General features: G+C 27.2%; 2 protein-coding genes across 16 annotated transcripts in view; one reads left to right on the top strand and one right to left on the bottom strand.

Annotated features, from left to right (window-relative positions):
* LOC107064328 (uncharacterized) overlaps window positions 1-11,360 on the top strand; it is an 85,496-nt gene extending 74,136 nt beyond the window's left edge. For 7 of the 11 annotated variants that reach the window (XM_089177763.1, XM_089177750.1, XM_089177753.1 and 4 more), the window contains 9 exons: window positions 235-604; window positions 1,293-1,550; window positions 1,628-1,778; window positions 1,860-1,971; window positions 2,064-3,198; window positions 3,386-3,436; window positions 3,541-3,587; window positions 3,673-3,834; window positions 3,930-11,360. In XM_089177763.1, the coding sequence (XP_089033889.1) occupies window positions 235-604; window positions 1,293-1,550; window positions 1,628-1,778; window positions 1,860-1,971; window positions 2,064-3,198; window positions 3,386-3,436; window positions 3,541-3,587; window positions 3,673-3,834; window positions 3,930-4,022 (2,379 nt within the window). In that variant the 3' untranslated portion in view covers window positions 4,023-11,360. Of the gene's footprint in view, window positions 1-234; window positions 605-1,292; window positions 1,551-1,627; window positions 1,779-1,859; window positions 1,972-2,063; window positions 3,199-3,385; window positions 3,437-3,540; window positions 3,588-3,672; window positions 3,835-3,906 lie in introns of all 11 variants that reach the window. The other 4 variants (XM_089177741.1, XM_015316940.2, XM_089177746.1 and 1 more) reach the window with 4 other exon arrangements.
* Aplip1 (JNK-interacting protein Aplip1) lies at window positions 9,990-19,304 on the bottom strand. Of its 5 annotated transcripts, none has more exons than XM_015318475.2 (8): window positions 18,730-19,304; window positions 17,098-17,334; window positions 16,102-16,277; window positions 15,236-15,559; window positions 15,006-15,158; window positions 14,637-14,920; window positions 14,383-14,561; window positions 9,990-14,056 (listed from the first exon to the last, which is right to left on the bottom strand). In XM_015318475.2, the coding sequence occupies exons 1-8, from the start codon at window positions 18,810-18,812 to the stop codon at window positions 13,984-13,986; spliced, it is 1,509 nt and encodes a 502-aa protein (XP_015173961.1). In that variant the 5' UTR covers window positions 18,813-19,304; the 3' UTR covers window positions 9,990-13,983. The 5 variants fall into 5 exon arrangements, with proteins under 5 accessions (XP_015173961.1, XP_015173924.1, XP_015173942.1 ...); XM_015318438.2 differs by having other exon boundaries at window positions 16,042-16,277; window positions 18,730-19,303; XM_015318456.2 differs by having other exon boundaries at window positions 16,042-16,256; window positions 18,730-19,303.
* Window positions 19,305-23,932: the final 4,628 nt, after the last annotated feature.

The raw sequence follows: 23,932 nt of genomic DNA, 5'->3' as shown, positions 1-23,932 counted from the left end.
AGACGTGTGTATCGGATTAATTGTGAGCCACAGCAACGCGTGGTGGGACACCCCTAGTAATATATATATTATATAATATATAATATTTAAATATATTTTTTATTTTCATAGAAATAAAAGAATCTAACCTCCTATTGACAAAATTCAAAATAGTTTATCATAATTATTTGTTCATGTGAAATGATTACATAACCAAATTTTATTAATGATTTTTATTTTGATGTTTGATTGTAGAAAGAATTGACGGGGCAATCTTTGTATCATTATATTTATTCAGAGGATCATGAAGAATTAAGGAAAAATTTAACACCAGATGAGATGCAACCAATCACCAATACAATAACATCCGATGGTGACAGTAATTCAAATTCATCGGAGATATCTTCAACGTCTAGTTCAACGTCGCAAAAAAATAACTCTGATAGGAACAACGTACCTGATAGAAACACATTTCGCAAACAAAGACGAATGTTTATGTTGCGTATGTCACAACGTACGACTACTAGACGTGAACATACACAATATGAGTGTTTGAACGTGACAGGTGTACTAAAACTTGCCGACGCTTGTGAAAATCCTCAAAATCGTAATGCACGGCATCGAGGTAGTTCAATAATTATAATTATAAATAATTATATCTTCTTCTATCTTATAAACAATTAATTTCATGTTTCAACCCTTTGAGTACTCAATATTTTTACCTGAAGTATTTTCTAAGAGAACTAAATAGTGTATTATTATTATTATTATTAATCAGATCTAATGTAATTTCCATCTGACAAAATTTGAAACAATAATCAAACCAACAAATCAAAGTTTTACTGGTAAATTTTATCAAACACATATATGCGTCTCTAGTACTTAAAGGGTTAATCATTAAAAGTAACAATGTATTTTCATTTCTTTTTTGGTTTTACGGATCAATGGTCTTTTGTTTTTATCGTTGAGAGATATTGGATGATTCTACTGGGCCACACTCTTGCACGTAACACAAGGCGAAACGAAGAAAACCGAAAGCTAACTTTCCGAACCGTGTATCGCAAATATTTACTCTAGCCCCCTTGAGTATTTAAATTTAGATTCACGGCATCATGTTGGCTCGCGAAAAGCGTAGGCATCGTCACGAAAAACATTTTTTTTTTATTGTTTTTTTTCTTTCTCTTCTTTTACCAAGATACCTATCAAAGATTTTTTTATGTCATTGAAGAGTTATTTCCAAATTGTTCACACACGCGTTGTCGTTAATTTTAAATGAAATAATGTGTTTTTTAATACATTTTTTTTTTTTTCAGGAACGTCTACAAGCAACGATATCATATTTGTTGGTGTTGCATGGTTTCTGGCAAAACGTCCTCTTACTGAACTATCTATAACAGATGCTAATAAAGAAGAATATGTAACACGACATTTGGTTGATGGTCGTATCATTTATTGCGATCACAGAATATCCATCGTGGCAGGTTACATGTCGGAAGAAGTTTCCGGTATGAGTGCTTTTAAATATATGCACAAGGACGATGTTAGGTGGACCATCATTGGATTACGCCAAAGTATGATATATAATATAATATAATATCATTTTGTTATTGTTTAGATTAATTTAATTAATATGATTTTTTGTTAACAGTGTATGATCGTGCTGAACCATGTGGATCGTCGTGCTACAGATTGCTTTCCAAAACTGGTCAATTCATTTACCTGAGAACTCATGGTTATTTGGAATACGATAAAAATACACAATCTTTTGAATCGTTTGTCTGTATCAATACTTTAGTTTCGTAAGTATTTTTTATTTAAAAATAATCGTCACATTAGATTGTTTAATATCCTATAAATCTCGTTCAATTGGATTTTTACAGTGAAGAAGAAGGTATTGAATTTGTTAGAGAAATGAAAGAACGATTTTCTGCAACTGTATCCGGTTTTGCAAAAGCTGCGATGATTCAAAACAATGAAGATTCGTATAATTTGGTACACTGAATTGTTATAAATTAATGAAAATACAAAATATATTTTATGATATATTTTCTAAATATTTTTATTGTTTTTTTTATATCAAACAGGCATTGGATTCTAAAAAATCTCACCCGAATCCAAACGTGGAAGATGCTTCAAAACTAGAAGACGTAATTACTCATCTGATCAGTGATTTACCTTCGCCATCTATTCCGGAAGATTGTCTTTCACCGAAACCAATGACGAACACACAGTTTGCTAAAGCAGCCGTATTTTCGCAAAGGTTACCACCGGTAGCTGCGCAAACCAGTAAAATTCGTGTAAAAAAGATCGATCATTGTGTTTCGACTCCGAGCAACAATAAATGCAGCAACAACGATGTTACTATAAAACAGGAAATACCGAGTAATGAAATAAAGGAAGAATGTCAATCGTTGATCAGCCCTAAAACAATTACCGATTCTATTGTTGAACAGGAATTCGAGTCAGATGGACCCCAACCCCAACCACAACCACAACAACAACAACAACCACCACAACAGCGACAAGTGGGAAGAAGAAAAAATTCAAATAATAGTATTAGTTCATTAAGATGTCCAGGAAAGCCTTCTAATTTGAAAGAAATAATGGGACACTTAATACCTGTAAACGCTGCCAAACATGAGGAACATTTGAATGATGTTAAACCTAAAATCTTACTTGGAATTGACCCTTTAGAAAATGACACGAGCGAATCCGAATCTGACGTGTCAAAAAGAAAATATAATTCAAAAAGAATATATAACGAAGATAACGTCGCCGGTGGTACATTGCGTACCAAAAAACGAAAAAATGATAAAAAATATGAAGTTGTTTCTGAAGTTGAACATGAACAACAGCAGCGACAACAACAAATAGAGCATCAAAGAAAAATACAAAAACAGCTACAATCAATACAACAACCACATCTAAATCAACAAACTAGTGTTTCATATATTCATTGTAGGACTTATATTGACAATAAACCGTTTTCAAATCTAGATGAATTGGAAAATATTGAACAGGCTTATACTCCTACTGAACCCGTTCAAATTATATCTATGAACTCACCGAATTCAAGTATTCAAGATTATAACATCGAATATCAAGAATTGATGCCATTAGAAATCTCCAATGAGGTTCATAGCGAACAATTGTTTGATCTACATGAATTCGAGGATGACCCTTTGTTGTGTTCAACCCCTAACCTAGAAGCTAATCCAGGTACCACAGTATTAAAAATTCTTTTTGTACTTTTCTTTTCCTTTTGTTTTTCTTTGCATAATATTTTTTTTCTATTACATTTTCATTTCAATTTGCTGCTACAAATTTATCGAACCCGTTAGAATTGGATTAGCCAATAAAATTATATAAAATGATGTTTATATATTTCTTTATTTTTTTTTTACAGATTTTATGCTAAAAATATTTAATAATCTACGACCTGTAATGGGTTTTGAAAGTATGTAACATTCTTTAATGCTTATTTTTGTCTTTCTTGATTCACCATTTTTAAATGATGTATACTAACGAGATTATTTTTTGTTTGTTTCAATTTTATTCTAGAAAACTATGATGAGGTGAATTCGCGACAATTGACGTCGCTCGATGATGTGAGTATAAAAGAAAGAATTGTTTTATTTGATTGTTTTTATGTATAATATGTGATTCGTAAAATAATAATCGAATGGAAATTAGCTTGATTTTTCACAGCAACAAATAGTCAGTGACGGGTTAACGAAGACACATCGTCAACTCACCAATGATATTCAATTTCAAGAATCCGAATTTAATGCATTAAAACGTGACCTTGAGAATCCAGCTTTAGAAGCTCAAAGAAAAAATTTGACTCAGCTACAGGTAACCGTAACCGATCTGGTTTATTATCAATTATCTGTACATATATACATATGTTGACTTATTTCTATGTAGGTAATGTCTTACATCGATTACAGGCTGAACATAAAATACAAAAGCAAATGTTAAAGACATTACAACAAGATCATCTGAATATACAAGTCAATACGAAGCAAAACATCGATGTTTAATTATCTGGTTTACGTATCATAAAAATATAATTCACGGAAACGATTTATGTTCACGAGGAGGAGCACCATTTACCACCAAGAGTCACATAAATTCGTTCGAAGAAAAAATAAAAATGAAGAAGAAGGATGTCTGGTACTTCCCCTAACTTCAAATTACCGAATTTAACTATGAGTCTGAAAAAATGTTACTAGATCCATCCTCTAGTAAAAAAAGGAAGAAGAAGAAGATAAAAAAAAACAACAACGATCGGCATACGTGCAATATGCATCATCGAATTGCACCAATCGAAGTTACTTATTTATTCTTTTGTCTTCTTGAAGAAAAAAAATGGCGTCGGAGAAGAAGGAGGAGCAGAAGGAAGGAAAAAAAAGGAAACCAAGTTTTTGTCGTTAAATAAAATTCAAGTTATTGGTACTATGTTGGTGCTTAAAAAATAAAAAATAAAAATAAAAAAAATAAAAGAAGAAAATATGAATTGAAGAAAAGAAGATGTTATTTCAGTCGAGTTTCATGAGTGCTTGGCGATTGTAAAAATCGTTAAGAATTATAATAGGAATAAACGATCGTTCGTTAGACAAATTGGACAAAGATATAAAAGTGAATCGAACGATCGAGTGTTCTGCAGTGTTGGAACTTTATAAATTTTACGATAAAAACACTTTGTAGATAGTTTATATCCATGCTGTTTTGAAACAGCTGGAGAGCAGCATTAAGGTTATAAATAATAGAAACAAAATGTAAGATATGAAATTACGTACCTTTTTTTTTGTTGAGACGACTAGACTTTTATTTTGTCTTTTTTTTTTGTTTAAATTCTAAACAAAAATAATATCAATTGAAGATAAAGAATAAGATTTTAATTTCGTTCGTATTTTGTTACCCAATTAGAAAATCAATTTGTAATTTTAATCAATTATTAGTGTCAAACTAAATGTATAGATGTTGGATTTCTAGAAGAAGAAGAAGAAAAAAAAGGTGTACTATTTGTAATATTAATTGGAACTTTTTTGTCGATTTAATCTATCGAATTTTAATATTTGGTATTATTATCAAATGTGTACTATATTAGTACTGCTTTCCATGTGATTATACATGTACATATATACATATATAGCATAAGAACAAAAAAGAACTAATCAACAAAGGAAAAAAAAGAAAAGAAAATGAAAAAGGAAAAGGATCGGGTCGCAACTATTAATATCAATTTACACATTTTTGTTATATGTATATATATATATATAAAATCTATAATTTTTGCTAATATCTATTATTATGTGTATTTTACAAAATGGACTGTCTTTTAAAAAAAGAAAGAAAAAATTATTAAAACAGAAAAATTACAAGAAATCCGAGTCGTTGTCAAAGTCATATAATTAATTCTCATCGTTTTAAATGACAGAATATTTGACGTCGCATGTTTAATTAAAATATTATAGAAATTGTTTTATTTTGTTTTTCAAATGTATTAATCAGTTAAGTATGGCGATCTGTGCGCAGAGCGCTCTCTGATGTGTGTCGCGATAATCAAGCGATGACGGATATAGTCGTTAAACACAGAGTAAGTGGCGCTGTTAAAATATTGGATAGTCAAAAAGACGACTTTATTTTAGAAAATGAACAATTTTGTTACTAATGTAAACACAGTTTCTTAATATGAACATATATTTATATATAATAAACGGAAAAAGTAGAGAAATTACAATTTAAACATCAAATTGTAACAAACTTTTACGCATAACGGATGTAGACGTCATAACACGAAATTTTGCCACATCTCCATGACGGAATAGTCGTCAAACACGCTTAACTGGTTAAAAAATAAACACACAATTGTTATACTTTAAAACTGCCATTGAAACGAATGAGATTATATTATGTCACGATTCGGAATTTGTTTTATATACATAATATACATTTTTCTCGATGTCTTCTTTAAATGGCCAACTTAAAAATGGGGAACATTAAAAAAAAAAATTAGAAGTTTTAGCAGAATTTTTCAACTATAATCAAATGAGATCGTTCGATCCGTCCTTTTTCTCTCTCTCTGTATAATAAAACATAGAACGTTAGAAATTTGTGAGAAAAATTTTGTATAAATAAAAAACATTTTTCTCCTAGTAACATTTTTAAAATCGTTACCAATTGCGAATAATAATTTTGACAATTAGTAAAGGCTTTTTCCTTTTTCTTTTTTTTTTTTAAATTTACTCATTCACGAGAATAAAATGATTAACTTTACTTTGAAAATTTAAAAAGAAGAAAAAACAAATTTTCAATGCCAAAGTATTTGACTGAAACTTAACTTCATGTTTAGTAAAGTTAATCAATTTGCTCAAATGAACGACGTAGTGTTATGTAGTTCTAACTACAATAAAATTTAGTACACCTTTTTACAAATTATTATTATTATTATTACATTCAATTGTTCGTTATTTCAAAGAATTATATTTTTTTGATTATTTATAACGAAGTACATTAAAACAAAATAATGGAAAGAAAAACATGAACGATTGTAGTTTAAAAATGTGCAATTTTATAATAATTAGACCCAAGTTTCAATTGTTCTTATTAATTTTAATTTTGGTTTTTTGGTGAAGTGAGTTATAAGGCTGGTATCCTTTTCACTTTCTAGCCCCGTCCTCCAAAAAAAAAAGAAAACAAAAAATGTGCTCTCCCCAGTGTCCATGTTTCCTGATCAATCCAATCCACCGATGTAAAAAATTTAATGATAATAATTAATTCTCGTGATCTTATAGTACAAAATGTCCCCAAACTGTCTGTGTTCAATGTAAATCACACATACCCTTTGCGCAGCTCTCTGAGAAATCAAAGTTCTTCTTTCCCCTGTTTAATAACCCATAACCAATCCCCCATTTTTCAAAAGCCTACTCTACTTTTCACGTTTACTCATTGTTGTAAATTTAACGATAAAGATTATGATGGAAAAAATTAGACAAATACTTGATGTACTTTGTGATTTTAATAATACGCTGTAAATATTTTAGGCTTTTATATTATTGATGATCGTCGTACGTCGCCTTCTCTTGCTTTTCATACATGTTTTGAATTATTGCTGCTGATATTTCAATGATATCATTGAAGATCAAGAAAAAGAAGGAAATAAGTAAATAAAAATAAGTATTAAATGCTCAAACTGAGTGATGACACAACTTGTGAAGATCTTAAGTGTTATTATGAGATTTTATGAAAAACAACAAAAAAAAGTTACCTTGACAAGTAAATGAAAATTTTGTGAAGAATTATTATTGATTCATAGAGAAACTCTACCAAAGTGTTAATAAAAAGATTTTTTTTTTCATTTGTGTTTTTTTTTTGGGAGGAGGAATTTTCTTTATCTTTTCCTTTTTTTTTGTTTTGTTGTTATTGTTGTTTTGTTGTTGTTCTCTTGTTTCTTTTCATTTTACAAAAGACAATCAAATTCCTAGCGCAGTGATTTGAATTTTTTTTCAATATGGCCTCTCTGTTATACGTTTTTTTGTCGTTATATTTATGTTATTATTATTCGTAAAAAAAAAGAAACGATATAAAATAATTTAGATGTTTTTTTTTTTTTTCAGAATGATAATAAGAGAGGAAGTTGAAGGAAAATGAGAATTTTAGCAAAAAAAAAAAAAAAGAAACTAGTCGATGTAACTTAGAAATTTTGTGGAGGAAAAAAAGTAAAAAATCATTTACGTGTTGTTGTAATCCGAGCATTTTCATAAATTTTATAATTGTGAGAATAGAAAAAAAATAAAATAAAATATACAATGAAAATTGAATGTGCTCGAGTATGTGCGACGAGAAAAATCTTGCGAAGATGAAAAAAGAAAAATTACAATTAAAATATTAATAATATTAATAAAATGAAAAGTAAAAAAAAAAAAATAGTAAAAAATTGACAAAAAGTGATAAGTGAAAAAAATTAGTTATATTACCGATGTAATACAAGGAATGGGGGAGTTTACAGAACTTTTATTGATATGTAAGACTATATATCAATACTTTGAAGGTATAAGAAAATACTATGTTAACATTTTCATAAATTTTACAGTAAAATAGTTGTGTAATGTCAAACATTTTTTTAATTGTTTATTGAATATTTGTATATTCATCATATTCATATAGAAATATTTTGATTGTTACATTCTTTCTTTACAAAATTTTATTCAATATTATTTTATCCAATATAAATTAAAAAATATTTGCAAAAAGAGGTTAAATACAGATCTGGTAAAAAATGAACATAGTTTTTTTTAACCCTTTGAGGTACAGATATATATACAGGATATTTGTTACCTAATAAGTGGATAAGTATTGTGGTAATAAATTCAGGATAAAAAAATAAAGAAAATATGAGATCCAATATCTCATATGTTGAAATAAAATATTTCACTTTACTTTTTGTATTTTCAATTTAAATATTACAATACTTAATTGCTTATTTTATAAAAAAAAAAAAACCCCAATTACAATTTAGTTTAACTTTATAATTATTGTACATAACTATGTTATTATTATATTTTATACTTCGCTAATATTGTGAACCTTAATGGTTTATCAATATTTTTTTTTCTTCTTTTTTATCTTTAAAATGAAAAAGAAAAAGAAAAAAAAACAAAAAACAAAATAGGAGAAGGCAATATCGATCTCATATCCTTGTGGTAACCATTGTTCTTCGTTTTGTTTCTTTTTTTTTTCTTTTTTTTTTTTAATTTTACATCTACCATCTACAATGGTAAAAAAAATATTCGAATAAGTTTACTCGTATGATTAATAATAATAGTAATAATAATAATAATAATAATAATAATAATAATAATAGGGGAAAGAAAATTTAATTAATAAGATAAGTTTTTGGAACAAAAAAAAATTTGTTCTGAAATTTCTAGCAAGACTAATTGTAAATAATTATTATTGTTGGACTACTAGTGTGGGACTACTATTGTGATGTGTATAAATGTATATCTAAATATGTGTGTTAGCAAAAAGAAAAAAAAAGAAAAGAAAAAAATGGCAGGATTTACAAAAGACTACTTCGATATTTTGACGTTTCCTTATTTATATCAATATATATATTATATAAAAAAGGAACATTTTTCAAAAATATCATCCTAATTGCAACGAAACACAACTTTTTGAACTTATATATACAGTATACACAATTTGTTACTTTACAATTTTGTCAAAATAAGAACAATTAGATTTGAAATAGAAATAATTCAAAGAAAAAAAAAGACAACATGGAAATAAAATTGCGTATTTTCTTCTTTTTCTTTTTCCATTTTTTTTTTTTATTATTCTTTTATTTTGTTCTTACATTTGACTAGCGTTCAAATAATTTTTTATATGTATATTACTAGGTAAAAGGGACTAGCTTTAAAGAAGAATCTTAAGAATGATAAAATAAAAATCAATTATAATAATAATAAGAAGAAGAATATTAATAATATGAATAATGATGATAATAATAATAATAATAATAAAAAACAAAAATTGATGATAGTTCGTTTTAGGTTGCATCGAATGAATATTTTAATTAACCAACTGTAAAAAGGTTAATATGGAATTCTTTTCTTCATGTTAAATGAAGAAAAAGAAAGAGAGTGAGAGAGAGTGAGAAATGAACTTTTAATGTTAACAATATCTACAAGAAAAAAAAACAAAATATTATAATAACAAATAGGAAATACTTATATGTATAGTTATTGTGTCAAGACTGAATTATTAAGAATTAATAGAAAGTGAAAAAGTGTTTTTGTAAATAATACTAATTGGAAACAAACAAACAAAAAATTTCCATCATTATATGATTGGGAAAGAAAAGGCATGAACAAAAAACATAAAAAAAAATCATAGCTTAACCCATTAACTGCCAAATTAGTTTTGGTTAGAGAAATATTTATATTTTTGAAAAAGTCTTAAATGGGGATTGTGGCTGGTTGCACGAAAAAAAACCAATAAGAGACTATTACTTATTTCTTTTATTATTTCCTATACATACAAAATAGCTATTATTATGCCATTTTTCCATACAGTTCACATAAAACCGAGTGGTGTACGTAAAATTCCGAAATTCCCAAATGGGGATCGTGGCAGCTAATGGGTTAAGAAAATGTGAACGATCATGATTCATAATCCAATGATCGTATTTTACCAATAATTGTCTTTTCAAATAATTCATATCTCTTATTATAATCCTCTGATCTTAAACTAATTTCAAATATTATAACAAAATTCATTATAATGAAATAATTAATAATATTATTAACAATTTTTCAAAATTCAATTTATCCAAATATGAGAGATAGGAATAAAATTCAAATTTCGTGCATTTCAATTAGAAATCCCACAAGTGGCGGGAAGGAGGTTAGGTAAGGTTACGTAGTTGTTAACTTATGAAATTCATGACGAATTTTAAGTATAGTAAAATAACAGAACTCTCTTTAGTATTAAAAGAAAAACAAAAGTAGACGAGAAAATTGTTGAAACAAAAACTTGTCGATTTATTATTATTATTATTATTATTATTATTATTATTATTATTATTATTATTATCATCTTCATCGTCATCATCATCATCATCATCATCATCATTTTAAAATAATATCGGCGTGTTACAATATTTAACGATAATTGTAAATACATTAGAGGCCAATGTGCGTTCCTTTTATATAAACACATACATACACACACACATATATATATATATATATATATATGTATATATATTTGTTTTTCTTTCTATTCTTCTCGATCAAATGCTCGCCATAATAATCGCATCTTTAATAAGGATCAAATAGGAATTATTTAGAGGAATTATAATAAAAAAACAAATTAATAATAAAACCACCCTTTTATCGAGCCCTTAGTGAGTGAACCACCCCTTAACGAGAATTACCAAAGAAAATTCTTGTTTTTTTCTTTTCTTTTTGAATGACTTGTTTTACAATTAATCAAAATGGAGAATCATCGAGTTTAAGGGTGGGGGGTTTGGAAAAGGGTTAAAAACGGAGATTAGAGAAAGTTATTAGCATAATCGCAAAAAAGAAACATAGAAAAATATACTACTAAGTTTCTAAAAAGATTTCGACTTTTTTTACGTGCCCTATCGTTCTACGTATTTTATTTTTATTCTTTTGTTTTTTTTTTTGTTCTTTTCTTATTTTCTTTTTTTCTTTCTTTCGTTGCTAATTCGTAAATGTTTTACATAATAATTTTTTTTGTTTGTTTATTGGAACAAGCACGAAGTTCCTTGCAAATCCTTAACCCCCCGTAATAATTAATTTTACTTTGCGATATTATACATAAGAAGTAGAAGAAGAAGAAGAAGATGAATATTTTTTTCGCGTATCCTTATAGTTTAAGATAAATAAAAAATAAAAAAAATATAAAAAAATAATTTTAGTAAAACATAACGCGAGATTAAGGATTCGTTCGGTCGTTTGAACGATCAATGACGATTTCGTTTTTTTTTTGTTTTTCTTTTTCCTTTTCTTACAGTGAAATTATTGAACAATAATCCGTTCTTATCGAGTTTTGCACAATATTAATTTAACAATTTAATATTAAACAATATTAAATTTTGAACGTATCTTAAACAAACTGACGAATTATATTATTTATAATAATAAAAAAATGAAATCCAATTATTAATAGAAAATAATTGAACAAATTACGCTTAGGGGTTTTTGTTTCGTCGTAATGTTTTGTTTTTACAATCCCCTGTAATTAACTCGATACGGATTATGCATACTGTAAATATATTTGTATATGTTACCGTTAAAAGTTTATATAATATTGTTGTTTGCTTTTTTTTTATTTTTCATACATTAATTAATTAGATTAATTTTTTTTTTTTTTAATATTTTAAGGAAAAATTTTTATTTGTTTACTAGGAAACAACTAACTGTTGTAAAATTTTCAACGGTAACATATATATCATCGAGTTAAACTACTAAATTTTGTCACCAAAAATAATTTCATTATTTTTTTTTGGCGGGATTTTTATCATTTTTAAAAATGATTATAAAACAAGGTAAGATTTATTTCAATGAGGGTGACGTTTGAAAGTTGAAAGAATCTTGCAGTCTCGTGTAGGTTTTTTTTTTGAAACTTTTCAAGGACATTGTTTTCAGTATTTTAATTTAAATTATAAATCACTTTTTTTTTCTTTTTCTTTTTGCAAGGAATTAATTGCAAATATAAAATCGATAAACGATTTATCTCATTCCCCGTGATATTTTAAAACAAAAAAAACCTGTCGGATGATTTTGAAACTTATCATAAATTTCACTTTCTATTTTTTTTCGAACTGTATTATAAAAAAAAAAATATATTGACTAAAAGATTAATGATTCTCGCAAATCATAATAATAATTTAATATGCACGCGCTTGAACTTAGAACAACAAAAAATAGAAATAAAATAAGATCATGTAAAATATGCAATTCTAAATAGATTCGAATTTTGAATCTCTTTTTTTCATCACTGTTACCAAACACCTTTCTTTTTCTTTTTTTTTTTCAAAAAATTAATTGAGAATAAATTTCATTTCAAATAAACTGTCGATCACCTTGACAATTATTAAAAATCGAGAGATAAAATTTATCATAACCTCGAAATAAGTGCAACGTTGTATCGAGCATATAATTCCCCCTCCCCTATGATAATCCAAAAATAAATTAATATTTTAGGTTATAAAATTTAGTGGTATATACCCGATGTATATATAAAATATATATATATATATTAGGTGGGTCAAAAAAATGACTTTTCTTTTTTCAAGTGCCACGGAAAAATGGGTTGCTAGACCCTAAAACAATTCTCAACAAATATGAGCTCTTAATTTTAATAGGTAGATCCTCCGCATCGCAGTTTTTTATTTTTTTTTGCAGTCTAATAGATTAAAATTCATACCTCATTATTTATTGATTGTACAGAAAAATGTTAAAGACGAATTTTGTAGGAAATTTAATGCTCTACAAAAAAGGTATCTTATATTTTTTCCGTAAACTTCACCATTTGAATGATATTGAAGATTTAAATTTGATGATTTTTAGACAAATCTCATTTTTGCTTATGAATTTTATAACTCGACAATAAATGACTATTAAAAAGTGCACAATACAAATTTTTGTAGGAAATTAACTGCTCTATAAAAATTATATTTTGGCGATTAAATTAAGCGTTCAAAAGATATTCAGAGATAAAAATTAGTACACATGAAAGTTTGGTGATGAATATCTTTTGAACGCTTAATTCAATCACCAAAACATAAGACACCATTTTTATAGAGCAGTTAATTTCCTACGAAAATTTGTATTGTGCACTTTTGAATAGTCATTTATTGTCGAGTTATAAATTTCATAAACAAAAATGAAATTTGTCTAAAAATCATCAAATTTAAATCTTCAATATCATTCAAATGGTGAGGTTTACGGAAAAAGTATAAGATACCTTTTTTGTAGAGCATTAAATTTCCTACAAAATTCGTCTAGAACATTTTTCTGTACAATCAATAAATAATGAGGTATGAATTTTAATCTATTAGACTGAAAAAAAAAAAATAAAAAACTGCGATGCGGAGGATCTTCCTATTAAAATTAAGAGCTCATATTTGGTGAGAATTGTTTTACGGTGTCTAGCAACCCATTTTTCCGTGGCACTTGAAAAAAAAAAGTCATTTTTTTGACCCACTCTAAGATATATATATATTTATATATATTTTTTTATATAATTGAATATTGTGTGAGAATGGCGCCTGTTATTAATTTATTTCTTTGTTGTTGTTGTTCTTTCCTCTTCATCTTCGCACGTATATATATAATTAGTATATTTAGAGCTAAAGGGAAAATTATTTACAAGGGAAAATAGGGAGCAGCGTGTCAAGATCTTTTTTTTCTTCTTTTTCCATAGAAGATGCGCCATAGGAGGCCCAGGCCAAAGAATAAATTCATTTTACTCAATGTAAATGTCTTCTATAGGAAAAGCAGTCTCGATGAATTTCGTATAGAAACGATGAAAGGCCCGTCTGTAAGTAAAAAAAAATAAAAAAAAACCAAAAAATTGTTTATAAACGTGTAAAACTTTATTAGTCTAACCCAGTGTTTCCCAAAGTGAGGTTAAAATTGAAATATTTCAAAATGGGGGGTGAATTAAATGATATTTACACATTATTAATAATATTAATATTAACAATGGATTAAATTATTAACAACTTACATATTAACAAATGATATTAACAAATTACCGAATATTAGTCAACTAATTGTTAACGTTGAGAAACACAGTGTTTTTAGACTGTATATAATATAAATAATAATTAATTATAAATAAATGTTGTATTTGTTAACTCACCCAACAGCTTCAGCAACTGGTCGTGTAGATTCTTGACCAATGAACACGTGACAAGCAAACCTTTGCAACGTTGGATGTTTCGTGATGAAACCAAGGTAACGATGATCGCGTGGATGAAATGCACAGAAGGATACATTTTTTAAAGAATAAAAGTAATCGTGACAAGGACCCTGATTTTTCTGTAAAAAATGTTATCATTGATTTTTTCAAATGTTTACACTCGTATAAATATTTATGTATGATTGTTTTTATACCCGCGGTTTACTTCTGTCCACCATACGTAATCCTTGATCGGACACTTCGAGTATGCAACTTTGTGAAATTGGTGATTGATCTGATGAATTACCAACGATCCTACGAACAGCTTGGCAAACGACACCTGTACCCTTGTGCGCCAAGGTTTCTACTGAACCCAAATATCCTAAAAGATATCTTTCCCTTTTGACTTTAGGTGCGGAAGGATCGAAATCACTGTAATCAATGTCAACTGCGTATGCTGATGGAAATATACCTTGTCTTCCTGTTCGTAAGTTGACACCTTTTGAAATGTACGAATGAAAGTGTTTTTTTTAAACATATAATCACAAAGTTCATCATGTGTGTCATAGAAAAATTAATCTCACCTTCGCACCACAAATCGTCAGCTTCCTTTTGTACGTAAACCGGATCACCGATTTCTAAATCGATTTCGTCGTGATGTCTAGGCACGAATTTGTGCAAACCACGATGGGTTGCTTCCAACAACTCCAATTGAGTGAATGGTACACCTCCGCTTCCTTCAAATGAATTTGTTTTAAATCCTTTTATGAAAGAACATTTTGATCCTCGTTGAAATAAAAGGGAAACTTGTTACCTGGAGTGCTACCAGGTGAAACGGAATCTGTGTTTTGTAAAGTATTGCACGGTATAGGTGATACACTTTTGGGTCCGTTATCTGGCGAATGGGCAGTCGAATGTCCACTATCCGTAGCCATCCTTTCGCTGTCCGGTGAACTGTCCTCGTGTCTTAAACGAGGATGACATTTTCGTAAAACGAGATGAGGCCTTCCGGAATTAGAACTTGTTGACCCAACGTTAGAACCTGTTGTTGCAGCATTCAATTCGTCAGCTAACGAAGATGAACTTTGCATTGACACTTGGCCAACACCACCACCACCACCACCACCACTGGGTATACCTAACAAAATGAAATTATCTTTTAATCCTACTTAAATAATTATTTAAAATTTGATTCGTTAATAATTACCGTACATGTCTAAATTCTCATTCCAAGTTGTTATATAAAATTAAAAGGAAATAATAATATCACGACACGTTTATTTTATTTGTTAGTAAACGAGACTGGTGGTTTAACGTTGGAGCTAAAGTACGTACACATTCGTAGAGATTTTCTTTCACTGCGGTTAACAGTTCTGTGGTCAGGGAGTCAGTAAATTTATATATCGATCGTGAAACCCCTGACGAAGGTTAAGAAAGATAAATAATAATAATAATAATAATAATAATAATAATAATAATAATAATAATAATAAAAGATCAGTTTGTTCGAATTACTTTCTTATTATGTTGCTGCTATTCCACCAAGCAGATTATAACGTTATTACTAATTAATCATTGATAATATGTTTTATACTAACTAATAGACAGCCCATAGCTCACATTTTTTAGCTTTAGGGATTTCCGGTAATCTTCGACGTCTACGTTCTCCGCTACCACTACCTGGCCGATTCGTTGGAAGGTGTTCCGGTGTTGGCCAGGAACTCAAACTCGAACAGGAATCACCAACGTCGCTGACTACGCTGTCTCTACCACCATTTCCGGATGACGTTGTTCCACCTCCACCTGGACCAGGGCCGCCTGCTGATCGACCCCTGCTGCTCAGTCCACCGAACAAGCTAATGTCACCCAAGGGTAGTCGTATAGTCAGCTAAGCTACCATTCACCATGCGAATTGTGGCTGCACATTTTTTTTCTATTTTTTTTTACAACAACAGCCAATCTTCTTTTATTTATATTATATTATTTATTGGACAAAATGTCGATGACAATTATTATTGAGAATTTAATGATAAGTTTTTAATTTTATTTTGAATTATTCTTAACCTGTTAACTTGGCGGGATTTTTAAATATCAGAAACGTATTTTACGTATTTTATATATAAATAAATGAAAAAATATATATTTTATAGTATTTTAATTTATTTTAAGCATAAATAAAATAATAAATAATAAATAAATATATAAATAATAGTGTTATATATAAATATTATATTTATTAATATATTATTAATATATATTATAATTAATATTATATTATTAGTTATATAAATAATATATAAATAATAAAAAGAACTGTGCAATTAAAAAGGGAATTTCTCAGTTAACAGGTTAAATAAGGTTTCAAATTTTTAATAACTTTCCATTTAGAATATCAAATCTTGAAAATAAAATTCGTGCAATATTTTACGAAATCAAATTTTATTTCGTGCTGTGCATTTTTCTATTTAATTATTATTATTATATTATTATAAAACATGTTCATGTTTGCATTCTCATTCAATATAAATAAATTCATAAATCATCAAATAACGTATCAAATCTTAGACCATCTTGATAAAAATATTGAAGATGTGATACGTATGATTGTTAAACGTTTAAAATATAAAAAAACAAACATTGTTATATTCAAATATGGAAAATGTTTCCAACACTTACGATGTTACCAACCTAAAGTCGCTGTCAGCCACAATTGAGCAATGATTATCGAGATCCTCGCTCTCGTCAGCAGAAGTATGACCACTTTGATTATCATGACGGTGTATAACAACAACATCTTCATCTTCAGAATCCCCAGCAACACCTTCGCAAGGTCTTCTTGCATCGTCAACCTCCTCACCGTCACTTCCTTGGGATGACGTAGGCGAGTCATCGAGTATAACATCGTGCACTAGCCTGTATTATGTCACGTGAAACATTTTTTGAATTACTTTGTTTCATACTTTAACATCAGTTGATTAAAATGACAGATTGTCACTTTTTTTGGGGATGGGGGTGTTAAATTTCTTACCAGTTATCATTGGTGCTATTTGGGGTGAGTTAAAAATTGCATAAATGGGGTATATTTTTTATTATGCATTATAATTATTTGAAGATGGTTTATTTGATTCAGTTGTAAGTTAAAATAAATTTATTTTATTATTTTTGGTATAAAATTAATAAAATAAATAATATAACAAATTTAAATTTAAATTATATAAAATTATATTTAATTATAAAATTATTACTATATACATTGAAATTTATTTAAATTATATAATAAATAATAATATAAATATAATAACAATAATAATAATATCACGTATCACATATTAATAATATTAATATTAAATTATATTTTTTAAATTACATTTTTATAAAAATATTTTATAAACTAATTTTCAAATTTTTATTTTTGTTTTGTTTTTTATTGTTTTAATAGTAAACATTGATTAAATAATATTATTAAAGATAAAGTATTCGTTTAATAGTAAGAAACTAGAGCATAATGTTGCAATGACGTATACATTTATATATATACATATATACAGTGTCTCATATTGCATGAAGTATAAGGAAGAGTGCATATAAAAGGTTCGAGGTGTGCAAGGCTGACTTACTTTGGTATATTAATACTAATCAATCAACATTTGACATCCTTTAAAAAAATAATATCAAAGTAACCAAATTAAATGTATTATCGAAAGAAATTGATAAAGTATTATGGGGATAACATTTCTTCTTACCCCTTCAGATCGATATTGGGTAACGAAGAAAGATTCAAAATGTTCTACAGCTTCTCGTATAAAAAATTCATAATACTCAGAGATAGATAAAATAAAATCAATCAAATTATTATGACCTTTTTCTTCTCATATTATAATAAATAAATAATACAATATAATAAAATGATTTAGTTAATATCAAAAACGATGACGATGAATAATTCAATTGAGGTATCAAATGTATTCTAACATATAAATTGATTTTAAAAAAGATAAAATTAATCTGCAAATTATTATAGCATTTTTTCACGTATTATAATAAATAAATAATTTAATATAATATATAATAATTTAGTTAATACCAAAAATACAACTATGAACAACGATATATATTCCAATATATAAAAAATAAAAGAAACAACCAATTTGCAAATTATAATTGCCTATTTCTTCATATTACAATAAATAAATAATATAATAATTTATATAATAATTTATTCAATATACCAAAAGAATATATAATAATGAATAATTTGAAGTAAACTTGTTTTAATATACCAAATATATTATAATAATGAATACTCACGTGTAATTAGAAAGGGGTGCTTTCAGATGTTGGGGTAGTCTCTCAAAATAATGTCGAAACTCTTCGAACTCGGAGTCGGCCATTATACTTCCTCGTTGATAATGATGATTAAGAAGAAGAAGAAAAATTTGATGAACTGAAGAAGAAGGAGGATGATGATGATGAAGAGGACGACGACGATGACACACTCGAAACGAGGTGGTGGTTTTTCTCAGGTAAGCAATGACGAGGTGCTTTTATATTGTCAGATGTCGCTAAGAAATTACTCTATATTGTTGATGGTGAGTATTAGTCGCCACCGTCGTCTCAATTGTCCGCGTTTTCGTTGTCCTCGTCCTCGTCCTCCTCGTCGTCGTCGTCGTCGTCGTCGTTGTCCTCGTCGTCGTCCTCAACGTTTTCCACCTTTTCCTCGTTTTTCCTAACCCAAGTCTTGAGCAATGCAAGTGACAGCAACAGTGTGGCACTGCAATCGTTCTATCTCTCTCTCTCTCTCTCTCTCTTTCTTTCTTTCTATTTCTATTTCTATCTCTTTCTATCTGAACCTCCACCTACAATCAACCCCCTTTCTCAACTATGCTAGCGACCCCAACCGAAAAGACACACACCCCCTATTGATTCCTGCGTGCCAACAACATGCGCACCAGTTGTTTCGATTTCTCTCCTCCCACCCCTTTTTCCTTTCTCCCACCTACAACCAACAACCCATCTTTCACCCTCTTGCCTCTTCTTCTTCCCTTCACCTCATCCAACTCATCCTATTTTCATTGATATTCGATGTATTCCCGGTGTTACTCGAATATGTATACGAATATTCGTACTTTCTAACATGTCTAATATATTTTTATACTAAATGAGATAAATTTACTACCCCTCACCCACCTTTCGTGTACTTAAATTTTATTTTTAGTTAGATCAAATAATAAATTAGTATGTTTAAAGATTTGTTGTTTTTTGTTTAGATTTTAAAATGATACTTTTATTGTTTTATGATTAATGGTAGGTTTAGGGGTTGAATTGATTTAACTCAATTATAATTATAATTATTTTTTTATATACTTAATATATATATACTTATATACTTAAATGTTAATTTCTTTCAACTATTCAATTTTTCATTGAAACGATGTTTGTAAATTTTTAGTAAAAATCGCGAACAAATTGAAATATTAAATATTAAATGTATTAAGTATCAATTTTGTTAGAAACACAAATTTAGTATTTGTTAAGGTGAGAAGTAAAAGGTCGTGTGTATTTTTAAAAATTAATATTTCACACTTTGTAATATAAAATAATTTTATTTTAACTTAAAAATTAATTTTGAAAAAATTGTATTAACAAAATGAACTCACTAAACTTTTGGTTCACCGTAATATTTGGAAAATAATTTTGTACAAATTATACTTCGAAATTATATATATACACTTAAATTTTATTTAGTAACCTAACCTTAAACCAGTAACCCAAACCCTAAAAAACAAATAATATTCTTTTTGCAATTTTTGTTAAAGAAAATATTATGAAAATTGATTTTTAAATATTAGTTGCTTCAATTGCTAGAATTTTATTGCAATTCGATGCAACAGGCGATGTAACAGATATATACATATATATAAATAGAAAAAATTACATCCTAAAAGGGTTGGTTTTTAATTCCTTTTAGAACTTTGAAGGACTTGTATTAATGTAAGAATCATTTTTGTTAAATTTTAATACACTTCAAGACAAAAAAAAAACATGCAATAATTCTTTCTTCGTTTGTTATTCTCAATTATTATTGTTTACTTATTTTGTTAATATTTTACTTCATAACTCAAACAACACAATTTTAAGAATTTTTAAGTAACACAGTTCGAGAAAACAAATTATTGTAAGTTGCGACACAACTGTAAAACAGTTTCCAATAAAACTTCTTCTTCATTTAATGAGAAAAGATTTTTATTACCAAAGTGTCTATGTTAAACATTCAATATTAATTATTATACTGTTTTAAATAAAATGGTTTTCTTGTTTTTTAAATATTAAATTAAACAAGAGTTATGATTAATTTAATAAATCATTTAAATAATACAAATTTATTCATTTAAAAATATATTTTCTAAATATTAGATAAAACTATAAGTGAACAACTTCATAATTATCTAAACAAATTATGAAAACAATCTTTAAAAACAACCAAACGATCGCAAAAATGTTAATGAGTTGTTTTAAAAAAAGATATAAAACATTTGTAAACATTTTCATAGTTCGTAATTTAAAATTGTGATAAAGTTACACAAACAACTTTTGAAATTTACATACTGTAAAACGGTGTGTATAATTTATTTAATTTATTTATTTAAAAAAAAAAAAGTGATTTACATTATAAAATTGTGACATGAACTAAATCATATAATAATCAAATGTTTTGTATCCTATAATTAGTTTAAATGTCATAATTATTCAACATATGTAAATAATAACTGAACGAGGAACAGTGAACATAATATGACGAAATAAAAAGACCGGTTTTTCATTGTAAATTAAAAATCCACATTCAATGCTATTGCTTGTCCTCATTTGAATTTACCGCAATTAAATAATTATACAGGGTGTTCTACAAATCTTTACGAGTTGTAAAAAAAAATCAAAAAAACAATATTAGTTTATAATTATAAAATTAAAAAGAAAAACAAACAAAACAATTCAAAAAATTAGGGTACACTACGAAATTAATTTTACTTCGAATTACTAAAAAATATATATATTTTTAGGGCGCCATTATTTTTTATCATTGTATATCTAAATTATTTTATTTATTATTCAAGCTAGTAAACAACATTAAATTTGTAAAAATATAACTTTGTTAAAGATTAATTAATTATATAATATACTATAATAAATAATTACAGTATTATTCCAATTACAATTTTATATAGAATGAAAATTCTTAAATAATTTGTTAAAAATATTACAACTATTATTTTTATATTGGGATCTCTGGGAGGGACGTGGCATAGCAATTCGACCTATCTACTTTAATTTTGAATTTAGTCACCAGATACCGTTTTCAAGTGCTAGAGATCCCACGTGGCGTATCAATTCGACCTATATACTCTAATTTTGAATTTAGCCACCAGATAGCGTATTCAAGTACTACAGATCCCAATACATATATCTCGATTGCTTTTAAAACGTACTGTATAATTAAATATTAGAATTCTCTTTGCATTTCATGTTTGATAATTGTTTAAGTGTTTTTTTGTTGTTTTTGTTGTTTTTGTTGTTTTTGTTGTTTTTGTTAATGCTTTACCAGGAATAGTATGCGGAAAAGTAGACATTTTTTTTTTGTCAATACATATATATGTAACACATATGTTTTCCGAATGAATTAATCGTAAGTTATGATCCGGGAAAATACTACAATGATTCAAAAATCATTTATAAACAAGGAAAAGTTTAATACAATTTCTAATCATGTTACGTATACAATGTTATACAAGAATTTATTATCTACAATTCTTATTTATTAATTGTTAACAATAAGAATAATAATAATAATAAAATGAATCTTTGATAAGATTAGATTCAATATCCGCCATCTTGTATTACACTGCAACACTAAGAATATTCGTATATTATTAATCAATTAATCATTTATTTAATGATATTAATTATTAAATGTTTTTCTTTATTTTTTGTTAATTTATAAATTCGTCATAAAGGAAGAGAACAGATCTAAATTCTTGATAAATGAAAATGAGAACAAAGATGTCTACAATGCGGGTAGTAGTAAGTGATTGAAAGTCACTTATTTAAAGGAACAATGAAACCAACGTAAATGGGGAGTGATTGCTATCACTCACTATAATAAAAGATATTGTATTATTTTATTGATATCTTTTCATTATATATTTATATTTTATTATAAATATTATAGTTAATTTGAATTAATATTACGAAAGAATTACAATACTATGTGTGTTAACCTCTCAAATTAAAATCATTCGATTAATTCTAAATAATAAAATAATATAAAATAACAAAATAATATAATACTAACTACCACTATTTAAATTATATTTATTACATTTTAAAAAGGTTATCACATTATGTGGGTATATTAATTATTAAAAAGTTATAAAGGTTATAATATAAATATATATGAGAGACTTGAGTAGTTATGACTACTCAAATGATTGATTATTATTATTATGTCAAGAAAATATTAAACAATCAAATAAATATGTGAAGAATTATTTTTATAACTAAATAATTAATTATATATTTAATATAAAATTATTTTAATTAATTAAATGAAATAACCAAAAAAGAAATGCATTTTAGTAATTCCTCTCTATTGATTCGTAAATAAAATTTATTTATTATTATTAGGGTCCTGATATTCTATTGAATTAAACTACTACTACTAGAAGAAAAACGTTTGGTATAATTTAGCAAGAATAAAACACTGAAAGGTGGGTTACTGATAGCGGTAAGTAATGACCACCGGGTAATGTGTTGTATCTACTTTTCTAAGAAGCAAAGAAGAAGCTCTCCCTACACCTCGGGCATTCGGGTTTTTATTAAACGCTGCTGCTCTTTGTTCGAAATAAAAGAGAAAAAAAATTGAAAAAAATAAGAAAATCTTTCGTGAAAATCAAAACTATTATCACTTCTTTCATTTTATGCTTAGTAAAATTTACAATTTTTTTTTCAACACCCCTTATAAATACCATTTCAAAAATTATATATATACATATATTTTATTAAAGAATTATTAAATTAAATAAAAAATTATTTTATTTAATTAAAGAAGATAAATTTAAACAAATGTAAAATCATTGACACGAAATATTTTTTTAAACAAATTTGTATTAGAAAATTTATTTCGATGAATTGTGCAAGAAAAAAAAGAAAAAGAATTGGAATGATTGTAAAATTCTCACGATTCTCTTCTTTACCCCCCACTTCACCCCCAATTCTTTTTTTTTTCTTAATTTTATTTTTATTCTTAAAAATCATCCACCTACCACCCACACACACATCTTTAGTCTCCAATGACGTAATACAAAGAAGAACCAAACGATAACATTCATGGTGGTTAAAAAGGGGGTCGCGGAGAGTGAGCAAGAATGGAAAGGGAAGAAGGGGTTTAAAAGAAAAGTCACGTTGCAACCCCATGAAACATCTTATCCCGCCAATGAAAATGGTTCGAGCTACTGAC

The sequence above is a fragment of the Polistes dominula genome, unplaced genomic scaffold, assembly GCF_049000335.1.
Source record: "Polistes dominula isolate Pdom_NZ unplaced genomic scaffold, Pdom_raw_medaka contig_373, whole genome shotgun sequence".
In the NCBI taxonomy this organism is placed as follows: Eukaryota; Metazoa; Arthropoda; class Insecta; order Hymenoptera; family Vespidae; genus Polistes; species Polistes dominula.
The sequence above is the reverse complement of the archived record's forward strand: the minus strand, read 5'-3'. Positions and strand labels throughout refer to the sequence as shown.